Below are 12,105 nucleotides of genomic sequence, written 5' to 3' on the forward strand. Positions count from 1 at the left end.
CCCTGCCTTGCTGCCTGGCGTAGTCTCTCGCGCCCGGTTTGTCTCTCAGTCTCCGTCTCTAGCTGACTTTTCGCCTGTCTCCCCTCCTGCCCTGCGACCTCCAGATCGGTTGGAACCTTCTTCTCTAAAATCCAGAAAGGCTATCGTCCTTTCCACCCCAAGGAACCCACCCCACTTCGCTCCCGCAGCCTCCTCCTCCTCCATCCCAAAACACCACCACTGCTCCCAGGCTGCTCCCAGGTGCATTGGCGAGAATAACCTTGAAGCTAGGCGCTTCACAAAGTGCAGCTGAGTTGACCGTCACGACTACCTGTGTGAAGTGGGAGGGGCAGAGCTACTAATCCCATTGTAGTGTTGAAGAACCGAGGGTCAGGGAGGACCTGGTGACTTGCCCAAGGTCACACGGAAATCTAGAATAAAGTTACAAGCCAAACACAGGGTGCTGAACTCCCATTCCTAGGGTCTCTTTTGTCACTGCTTCCTAGATCCTTTACTGGTATCTGAGGGTTAGGTGAAAGGGAGGAAATTAAAAGTAAACTTGGGCCCTTCTTAGGTGGTTGTGAAGAGAGGTGGGGCTGAGAGAGGAAAAGGGGTACCCTACAATTCCAAGACCACACTCTTCAGGAAGTGCTGTTTCCAATTATCCTGGGGGAAGGGAGGAGTTGACTTTTGGAGTGTAAGAACCCGGGCTTTCAGCACCTCCTGGCAGGGGCAACATTCCTCTCCCAGCTCAGGATTCCCCAGATTTTCCCCTTCCCTTTGATTGTGAGGTCCCCAATCACATCCCTGCTGACCGTTTCTCTTCAAAGACCCCCTTCTCAATTTTTGGCAAGGTGTGTGTGGGGAGGGAGGAAAGCAGATGGGAAAACAAGATGGGGCTAGCTGCTGAGTGAGTACGCCCCTAGCCCTTGTCCTGCATCTCATGGGAAGATGGAAGGTAACAAAGGTGACGTCTGTGTATTTCCAGCACCTTTACTCTTCACTGTGTGTCCTTGATTCTGGTTACTGGGCTAATTGCCTCTTGGAGAAGTCCAGGGGAGGGGAGTGGACTGCTATGCCACCCTTTCACCTTCCCCTTCCCCAGAGCTGAGTAACGGTCCCTCTGCTGCTGGATGATGGTAAATAGTGTGGAGTGTGAGTGAGCGGATGTCTTGTCTGTCACTGTCTGCAGTCTCACAGTCACATCCAACAGTCTGACAAGGAGCTCCTGCCACTCCTGCTCAGCCCTACTCAACCTGATCCCTGCTGCCCCCACCCTGGAAGAGAGATTTCAAACAGGTCCCCCCCTTCAGTTTACCAAGTTGCCTAGCAACCACCCAGTCAATGGCACGAAGCCCCACCCCCACCCACTTGACTTCACACCAGCTCAGCATTCCATTGGCTCCTGCCTAGTCCCACCTCTCAACCCCTGGTTTATGGAACAGTAAGCCAGTCACACTGCTGTAGGATAAGGGAATCCACTAGTACCCAGCCCACACCTCTGTCATTTGCCATTTGCCTCCCCAAACAGACACAAAGACTCTAGTATCATACAAAACCTTTTTATATAAGCTCACCCCCACCTCCCTCTATCCCTCCTCGTCTGGTCTCACCCTGGTGGTCATCAGGGTTACTGGGGTCTGGATCCCCCACACACCACCAGAGCTGAAGCCGATACTCAAGGTGGACATGGCGCAGGGAGAGCAGGGGAAGGTCTAGCACTTGCTCCTCTTCATCCCCACTTTCAGTGGGCTCTGGAAACACACGCTGACCAGAGGCAGTAGCTAGCAGAGGCAGACTAGGATGAAGGCTGGTGGGAGAAACCAAGAGTCTGTGAGTCTTGGAGCAGGGATGCTGGCTCCCTCAGGCATCACCTTCCTCCCAAGCCCCATGGAAGAGAACTGCAGACCTCACTCCATTGGTGCAATCCTTCTGCGGCAGAAAACTCAGGACTGGCTCTGGCTTCCCATTGCTGTCAGCCTCGCTGATGTCCCACACAGAGACAGCCCCGCTGGTGCTGCCACTCACTAGGAACTGCCCGCTCCTGGGAGAGGAAGACTTGCTGGCTCACAAGCACTGCCCCTGGGGCGGAAAACTGACAGCCAGGGCTGGGACTCTACAGTCCAGCTCTGGCATCACTGGGGCATCAGAGTCTTAGGCAGGAAGGGGCCATGGCTACTCACGGGTCCAAATCAAAGTAGATGCGTTGATTAGTGGTCACCTCCCGACTCAGGGACCACAGTGGGTGACTGGGCTGACGGAGATCCCAACACAAAAGTTCGGCATCCTAAAAATACAAAACGGGGCCTGGAATGTCTGTCTCGCACCCCTTAAAGTCCCTACTTGCCTAAATCTTGACACTGCCCAACACACGGCAGACTGTATCCCCACTCCTACACTACTACCCACCTACCTGCTCTGGACTCCCAGCATGTGATCCCCTACCTTTCGGGCTCCTGAGAAGAAGCGGTTGCCATCAGGATGAAAGCACACATGGGTGATGCCCCCTCGGTGCCCACTCAGCAAGGCAAGAGGGGAGCCATCATCCCAGGCATACAGGCCCAGGGAACGACTGTAGGAGCCACAGGCATAGAGGGGCTGGGTGGGACTGAAGGCTATGCAGGAGATGATGCCACTCTGGCCTTGCTTTTTTGCTAGAGAGGGAAGAAACAATGTGGAAGAAAGGACAGTAGCACCAGGCATTAGAAGCAGAGGTACACCACAGTCCCTGCCCTAACACCAACATGCTAGACTCAACATTTCTCCCATCTTGTTTGTCACCAGCAGCACAAATGCTGATGGCCGGGTGTGGTGGTGCACGCCTGTAATCCCAGCACTAGGGAGGCTGAGGCAGGAGGATCGCTGTGAGTTCGAGACCAGCCTGGGCTACATAGTGAGTTCCACATCAATCTCAACTACATAGGGAGACCCTGTTTCAACCCTCCCCCAAAAAGACCTCTGATGTTTCTCATATCTCCTTCTATCTTCTCAAAGCATCTAAATGCCCAAGGCTTTTATCTTCCCTCTCGAATCCCAGCTTTTTCTGGAAGGGATAGAAAGCCAAAGGTCTACAGGAAATGGACTCAATTTCATCTCTTTTCTAGAAGGCTAGGGTGTAACTCAGTGGTACATCACTGGCATGGCCTGGCACTTGTAAGGCCCTGGGTCCCATTCTCAGCACCACAGAAAAATAATAAAATTTCTAGAGATTAGAAAAAATTTTTTTTTCTTTTTTTGGAGACAGATTCTTAACCATGCAGTTCAGGCTGGCCTTGAACTCACTACACAGCCCATGATGCCCTTGAACTTATAGCAATCCTCCTGCCTCAGCCTCCCACATGCTGGGATTATAGGCATGTACCATCAAACCCTGCTTGAGATTAGACTTTTGGAGACCAAAATGTACAGAGTTCACAGGGCATGGGTTCAGGAGTGAATCAGTTCTCCAATGAGCTGGATGACCCTAGGAAAGCTTCCCTCAAGTCTAAGTTTGCTTTCTCCTTTGCAACTGGGTACAACCTGCCTCCCAAGCTAAATTGAGAGCAAAGCAAAACCCCACAGGTGGCCCCTGGCTCACACAAGGCCCCTACCCTTGGTTCTCCTCCCTTGGAGGCATAGATGCTTACCAAAGGTGGCTCGCACATCACAGTCTCGGCCAGGCCGGGATGTAGAGAACACACGCACAGTCCTGTTGAAGCCACAGAAGAGCTGGGAGCCATCCGGGGAGAAGCAGAGTGAATGGGCTGCTGTCAGCTCATCCTGGGGGAAAGAAAGGGCTAAGTACAGCTCTTTGCAAAGCCTCGGCCGTCCTTAAGGAACGAGCTGAGGCAGGAGGAAAGCCAGGGTGGGCAGGCAAGTTTATACCAGGTGATTGTAGGCACGAAAAGAAGCTCGGAGCTCTCCAGTGAAGGCGTCCCAGATGTGAATTGGGTTCTCCCGGCTGCTGCTGGCCACGCTGAGAGAGACATGGACACTGAGGCCCTGGCACTGTCAAAGGAAGGGGAGGAAGCCAACTGACCAGCCCTTTCAGCTCCCATTTAAGGACACATGAACTTTCCTTCTCCTGACATCCTTGGCAGACCTGACACTCAGTGGAGGATTCCCTTGAATGGGGTTGCGGGGGTGTACAGGGCAAAGGACATCACTTACTAGGAGGTATCTGGCTGGGATGAGGACATCAGAGAATACCAGCAGTAATCGTAGATGGTATCACCCTCCACCATTCGAAGGACAGGGACCTAGACAGAGATACGGGAATGACAGGGTCACTGGCAGGGGAAAGGAGTCAGTAGCCCATGCCCCTAGCATTTTACAAAAGAGAGGAAGACCATGTTGTTAACCAGACAGGAGAAAGCAGATGGGGTATAAATAAAGAAGTGAATCTTCAATGTTCCAACTCAGCCTTAAATATCAGATTTAGGCCACTAAGAGCCATATAGGTTCATACTTTTTAAACACAAATAAAGAAATAAATAAACCCAACCCAGAAACAAAAAAAAAAACAACCAATAATATAAATATTTGGGCCAGGGATTTAGCTCAGTGGCACTGTGCCTGCCTCACAAGCACAAGGTACTAAGTTCAATCCCCAGGACCAAAAAGAAAAACAACAACAATAATAATAATATAAATATTTTCTGAACATCTACTAGGTTCCATTTTATTCTTATTTCCATTATATTCTTTTTTGGGGCGGGTACTGGAGATTGAGCTCAGGTCCTTGCGCTTGCAAGGCAGGCCACCGAACCGCTGAGCTAAATCCTCGGCCCCCATTTTATTCTTTAAAGATTAGGGCTGGGAGTACAGATCAGTGATAGAATACTTGCCTTGAGACTGACCTCCAGTACTGCAAAAACAAATAGTTCTAACAGCAAAGATCTTAAAAATAAATAAATACATAAAACTTCTGGGCTTGGCAGTGCATGCCAATAACTCTAGGAGGAAGATCACAACCCAAGTTCAAACCCAACCAGGGAGGGCCGGGGATTTAGCTCAGTGGATCTTCCACTTGTCTCACAAGCACAAGAACCAGAGTTCGATCCCCAGTACAAAAAAAAAAAAACAAAACACACACACACACACACACACACACACACACACACCAGGACAATTCAGCAATTTAGCAAGACACTGTCTCAAATAGTAAAAAAAAAAAGGCTAGGGATGTAGCACAATGCACTGGATTCAATCTTCAGTACCATTACCAAAACAAACAAACAGTGACCTCATCTGGTTTAAGGAAAATAATGTTAAAAATCCCTTTCCAAGCACAAATCTTCCCTTGGAGGTAACACTGTCCTAATTTACCATTCTCACACGTTTCTTTTTTTTTTCTTTTTCTTCCTGAGACAGGGTCTCACTAATGCAGTTCAGGTTGGCCTTGAACTATATAGCTTACACTGGCCCTCAAACTTGCAGCAATCCTCTTGCCTCAGTCTCCAAGTGCTGGGATTACTGACATGCACCAACATGTGCAGCTCACACATTTCTTTAGGAAAATAGTTACATGGGGCACGGTGGGGGGGTGCACACTGACACTGCTGCATAGTACTCTGCTCCACAGGGTACCACACTGATCTACCCCTCTCCTACAGACAGTCATGATGGTTCTATCTTTTGGCTTTGACATTCTGAAACATGGGGAAGGGTTTCTCTACAGTGTCTTCTGGAGAGTAAAATCACTGGTTTCTGTGTTATGTATATCACCAACTTTGAGATAACATCAAATGTGATTCCAAAGTACTCATCGTAACTTACTTACTCTCTTCACATCAGTGTGTAAGAGAACCTGGTAGTCAGATGCAGTAGTACATGACTGTAATCCCAGCTACTCAGAAGGCTGAGACAGGATGGCAAATTTGAGGGCAGTCTGAGTACTTTAGGAAGAACATGTTTCAAAGTAAAAAAAAAAAAAAGTAAAGGGATGATGGGGGCAGGGTGTGGTGGCACAGCCTGTAATACTAGCATTCTGGGAGACTGAGACAGGAGAACACCAAATTTGAGCCCAGACTAGGCAATTCAGCAATTCTTTATCTCAAAATAAAAAATGGGCTTAGGATATAATTCAATATGAAGACCCTGGTTCAATCTCCAATATAGATATATTTTTAAAAGGGTGGGGTGGGAATGTAGCTTAGTGATAGAACACCCCTGGGTTCAACCCCTGGTACCACAAAAAGAATGGGAGGGAGAGGGTGGGCAGGTGTATGGATGGGTAGAAGGAAGGTCATTCAGTTTGGTGGGCTTTATCCTCTTGACCTATCAGATATTAAATTTTTCTCAATTTGAAGGCTATAAAATGGTATTTTTGTCATGGCATAAATTTGCAATTCTATCATCACTATAAAGTAAGGTTAGACATCTCTATATATTTATCAGTCATTTGGGTAAACTTTTCATATTTTCTTCCCACTTTTTTTAACCACGTTATCATTTTTCTTACTGATTTGCAGAAACTGTTTAAACAGAACGTGCCAGCCCTTCATCAGTTATGTGGTTACCCTCACAGAGCTGTCATCCAGCAATGGCTTCAATTTTTACCCCACTGTTCTAAATCTATACAGCCAACTGCCTGGAGGACAGCTCCTCTGAGGCATCCCACAAACTCTCTTTGTTCCTAAAAGGCCCAGCATCTCCCTTCTTCATGCCTGCTGGTCCTCCTGGGCCCCACACCGTTTTCAAGCTTGGAATGTGCACACCAGCCTTGACCATCACTACTCCTTCCCCCATTTCTTGGCCCAACTCAGGATCAAAGCTGCCAGTTCCTCCTCTAGGTTTCCCTCAATCTGTCCTCTCCTCTTTGTTCCCACTCGGAAGAACCCAGTACAAACCACTGCCTTCTTGCTGGCATTTCTGCTGCACTCTACGTGTTCACTGGGTCTACCCTCACCTCACGCTCCAACCTGCCCACCCATTCTTCACACTTGCAGTCACATGGAGGCCCCCAAGATCTAAGAATCACGTCTGAATTCTGTACAAAGTCACTCTCCTGTTGAAAAAAATATTGGTGGGGGGAGTACCAGGGATCGAACTCAGGTCCTTGCACTTGCGAGGCAGGCGACAGAACCACTGAGCTAAATTCCCAGCCCCTGAAAATATTTCAGTGGAGCCAGGCATGGTAGCGCACACCTGCAATCCCAGTGCCTGGGAGGCAGGAGGATCGCAGTGAGTTAGTTCAAGACCAGCCTGGGCTACACAGTGAGTCCAACGCCAGTCTGAACTACACAGCAAGACATGTCTCAAAAAATAAATAAATAACAATAAATAAATGTTTCAGTGACTCCAAGTGACCCATCCTTACAAAGGTGTCCATCCCTAACCTACCACTCAAGACTCATCTCTTACCTCCCTACTCCCACCAATGGCATTCCACCATTTTGACTCTCAAGGCCCCAAAAGATACCAACTCAGCATACTCTCAATCTGCAGCTTTCACATGGAGTAGTCTCTAAGTTGGAATATTCTTCCTTCACCTCCCCAGTAACTCCTCAGATTGAATCCTCATCATTTTCCAGGGCTCTGAGATGCTTCTTCCTCTGGCAGCCTGCTCTAGGCCCTAAGCTCCCTGTGGTGCTCATATTACAGAGTCCCTATGTGAGACAGTAGCAGTCATCCTGCTTCACTTACCACGCTCTTCCAACACCTAGTATGTAATCAGTAGTGAGTACATGTTTTCATTAACCAAAGGAGACAAGAGACCATTTCAGGAACACAAGGCCCAAAATAATAAAACCCTGATTTAAAGCAGAGGCAGTGAGTGCTGGAGATTTAGCTCAGCAGTTATGCCACCTGCCTCACAAGCACAAGGACCCAAGTCTGATCCCCAGTACTGAAAAGAAAAGAAAGCAGAAGCAATGGTATGGGGAAAAGTGGGTGGGTTAGGAAGATTAGGAAGATTTAATGAGATTTGGTAATTAATTAGATGTGGGAGGTCTGGAGAAGGAAGATTAAAGGATGAGACCCTAGCTTCTGGCCTCTATACCTAAAGCCACAAAGATGGTGGAGGACGTGGGGAACACAGGAAAGCCACAAGGTACCAACATCCTTGGTGAGAGAAAATCAGATAGCACAGACTCAAAGGAAGATTTTGCAAAAATGAGGCTCTAACATTTGAGGAGGATGTCCTCATCCCTAAGCTAAGAGATGGAGGACACAGAGGAAGCCAAGACCATTCTGGAGAGGGGAAGAGGAGCAGGGAAGGGCTCCACAAGAGCCAGAGGCTAGGGCTGGGGTTGTACTTCAGAGTCTGCGCTTGCCTAGCATGTGCAAGGCACTGGTTTTCATCCCCAGCATCACAGGGAGAAAAACAAAGTAGTAGTTAGGGAAGAGGATAGGGAGTTAGGAATACAAGCTTTAGAAAACTCTGAAATGATAGAGAAAGGAGGAAAACTATATTAGAACCTAGTTCACACAGACATATGAAAATACAGTCATCTCCCAGTATCTGGGGGACACGGGCTCCAGGATCCCCCACCCCATATCAAAATCCATGGAAGCTCAAGTCACTTATATAAAATGGTGAAACAGACAGGCATGCAGTGCACTCCTATAATTTCAGCACCCTGGGAAGCTGAGGCTAAAGGATGAGCAACTTAGCAATATAGCAAGACCCTGTCTCAAAAAATATTCCAGGTGTGGAATATCCCAGCACACAGGATGCTGAGGCAGAAGGATCACTGCAAGTTTGAGGCCAGCCTGTCTACATTCATAGTCAATCAAAGGACAACCTGAAATACATAAATGAACCTGTTGTAAAAACAAGTGAGCAAACAAATCAAAATTTTAAAAAATCTAAAATAGGCTGGGGATGTAGCTCAGGGCAAAGGCCTTGGGTTCAATCCCCAGTACTGCGTAATAAATAAAAGTAAAATGTATAGAACCTATACATATCCTCCTATATATTTTAAATCACTTTTAAGTTTACTTATAGTACCTAATACAAGGTAAATGCCATATAAATAACTGTTACATTGTATTGTTTAGGAAATAATGACAAGAAAAAAATCTATACATATTCAGTACAGACACAATATTTTGCCAAATATTTTGTATCTGTGGCTGGTTAAACCCATAAAGGCAGAACCCACAGATACAGAGGACCAACTGTACCCAAAAATATCCTTCCACAATTCCCCCATGTATATAAATTTTATCAATTTTCAAATGTTAAGCTGGCAAACAATGAAGATGAGAACCCCAATGAGTGATTGTGCCAAGTAATCTCAATTGACAACTAGACTGAATTAAGAGTCCTGGAGGGGACAAGATCATGTGGGCTCTGTACTCAGGAGTGGGTGAGTTCACTGATGCTCACAGCTGGCTGTGCTGTCAGGAGCTGGAGCCTACTGGGGAGCTTCTGGGGAGTATCTCTCGATGGCCTCCTTCCCCTGAGCTGTGCTTCCTGCCCACTGTGCAGAGGAACAGCTCTGTTCCACTCCACCTGTCCGCTGTGACGCTCCTGCCTCAGAGTCAGAAGGCCATGGACTAAAACCTCTGAAACTGTAAGCTCCATAACCCTCCCCTCCAAGTTGCCAGTGTCAGGTATTCTGTCCCAGCAACAGGAAAAACTAACTCAGTGAAGTTGAAATAGAATTGGTCCATCCCTCCACTGTTAATTGCAGGGAAAAAAGACACAAAAAGCTTCTGAAAACAAACTGACCACATCACAAGACATAAAAATTATAGACATAGGCATGTGTATATGCTGTTTGACCTACAATATTTCTTTTCTTTTCTTTTTTTTCTTTTTTTTTTTTTTGATACCAGGGATTGAACTCAGGCCCTTGTGCTTGTGAGGCAGGTGCCGGAACCACTGAGCTAAATCCCCAGCCCTACAATATTTCTTAATTCATAAAATTCCTCTTTTAAGGGCCAGGGACTTAGCTCAGTGATGCTGCCACCTATCTCCTAAATCCAAGGCCCCAAGTTCGATCCCTAGTACCAAAAAAAAATCCTCTTTAAAAAAAATCTCCCCGGGCCGGGGATTTAGCCCAGTGGTTCTGCCGCCTGCCTCACAAGTGCAAGGTCCCAAGTTTGATCCCCAGTACCAAAAATAAATAAAATGTTTAAAGATCTCCCTATGTACAAAGCCCTGGATTCAATCCCCCCTCCTTTTTTTTTTTCTTTCAAAAAAAAGAGATGCCTGCCTTGCAAGTGCAAGGTCCTGAGTTCAATCCCTGGTACCAAAAAAGAAAGGGAGATTCCCCCCTCAAAACATACAAAGATATTTACTGAAGGCTAATTTATGATACTATGTTATAATCCTAGAAACAACTCATATATCCAAAATGGAAGAAGAGGTTAAAAAACTATCAGAAGCACTCAATGCAATATCACACCCCATTAAGCACAATAACTGTGAAGACCAAACCACCATGAAAAACATTTAGGATGATTGTTCAGAGGAAAAAAGCAGGACACAAAATTAGTATGGGATTATTACGAGGACATAAAAAGCTTCAGTATTTAGACAGATGTAGAAAAATTTAGTGTACAGTGGTGCACACCTATAATCTCAGCACTCAGGAGACTGAGGCAGAAGGATTGCAAGTCCAAGACCAGCTTGGGCTACACATCAAAGACTGTCTTCAAATAACCAAACCAAACAAAACCAAAAAATTTAAAGGGCTGAATTTTGTAGAATGGAAGTAATGATGACACCCCTCCTTTTTTTTTTCCTCTTGTGGTACTAAGCATTAAACCTAGGACTTCACACATTATAGACAAGCACTCAACCACTGTGATACACCCTTGCTCTTTTTTAAAATTTTGAGACAGGGTCTCACTCAATTGCCCAGGCTGTCCCCTCCATTGCCTCCCAAGAAGTTGGGATGCCACCATGTCTGGCAACTTTCCCTTGTTAACACTCCTCTGTCTCTAAAACATGTATGTGTAATAAACACACAACCTCTCACATTTCCAGACTCTTCTCACCATGCTCTGCTCCTGACCTCTTTCAGGAAAGCTGCACCAGAGACCTGGCCTTCAGATATCACCAATCTCCAGTTAGGAACCAGGGCTTCCAGTGTCATATGCCCTCCCACAGAACTCCGAGACCTGCCGTGGTCCAGGAGGTGGACACTAGGTAAGCCTTCAGGACCAGGCCAGTCACAATGAGCACCTTTGTTTGGGAAGCCATCAAGACCCTCGCCCTCATTAGCTCCAGATACTAATCTAATATCATCTCGACATCTAATATCACAACATACATGTCCACTACTCTGTACACACCCCAGACTGCCCCAATCCCACACTCTACTGAGAATCCTCTCCAACCTTAACCTCAGGCCCCTGAAATGCCTGTTCTAGGATCTAAAACTTTCTTATTTCCCATTTTCTTCTCAGAAGGCTCCATTTATCTTTTTGAACTTGCCAGGATGTGGCTGTCCCCTGTGGCCATCTTACCAGTACAAACTTACATGAAAGGAGGTAGATGGGTATCACTTGCTCCTCTCTCATCTCCAAATCTTTTATTTCTCCAACACAAGCTCCCTGTACTTCTTTTTCTTTTCTTTTCCTTTTTGGTACCAGGGATCGAACTCAGGTCCTTGCACTTTCGAGGAAGGGAATGGAACCACTGAGCTAAATCCCGGGCCCCTCCCCTGTACTTCTTGACATCAGTCCAGCTACCCCTTTGTATTGCCCTCCCTCTACCATTAAGCTACAGCAATCAAACTCGGGACCTTGCACTTATGAAGCAGACTGTGTCACCACTGAGCTAAATCCCCAGCCAGACCTTTTTATTTTTCAAGACAAGATCTTGCTAAGTTGCTCAGGGTAGCTTCAAATTTGCAATCCTCCTACCTCAGCTTCCCAAGTTCCTAGGAAAAGGGATATATATCATCATGACTAGCACTTTGTTATAAACTTCACAAGAACAAGGATTTTTTTATGTTTTGTGCCTACCCAGTTCTCAGCACCTCAAAGAACCTGGTATACTTACAGAAAGTGCTCAATAAAAATGCATTAAACTGGGCTGGGCATGGTGGTTCATGCCTGTAATCTCAGCACTTGGGAGGCTGACGCAGAGGGAGAACTGTAAGTTCAAGATCATTCTGGATTACACACAGTGGGTTCGAGGCCAGCTTGAACTATATAGCAAAACCCTATCTTAAAAAAAAAAAAAAA

General features: G+C 46.6%; 1 protein-coding gene across 2 annotated transcripts in view; it reads right to left on the reverse strand.

Annotated features, from left to right (window-relative positions):
• Positions 1-1,542: 1,542 nt before the first annotated feature.
• Positions 1,543-12,105, reverse strand: part of Wrap53 (WD repeat containing antisense to TP53) — a 17,484-nt gene continuing 6,921 nt past the window's right edge. The window contains exons 4-10 of one of the 2 annotated variants that reach the window (XM_010614889.3): positions 4,129-4,217; positions 3,844-3,934; positions 3,606-3,738; positions 2,425-2,633; positions 2,163-2,266; positions 1,889-2,023; positions 1,543-1,789 (exon numbers count right to left, since the gene is read on the reverse strand). In XM_010614889.3, the coding sequence (XP_010613191.1) occupies positions 1,543-1,789; positions 1,889-2,023; positions 2,163-2,266; positions 2,425-2,633; positions 3,606-3,738; positions 3,844-3,934; positions 4,129-4,217 (1,008 nt within the window). The other variant, XM_010614890.3, reaches the window with a different exon arrangement.

This window comes from Fukomys damarensis, unplaced genomic scaffold, assembly GCF_012274545.1.
Source record: "Fukomys damarensis isolate Sample0158 unplaced genomic scaffold, DMR_v1.0_HiC HiC_scaffold_13, whole genome shotgun sequence".
NCBI classification, from domain to species: Eukaryota; Metazoa; Chordata; class Mammalia; order Rodentia; family Bathyergidae; genus Fukomys; species Fukomys damarensis.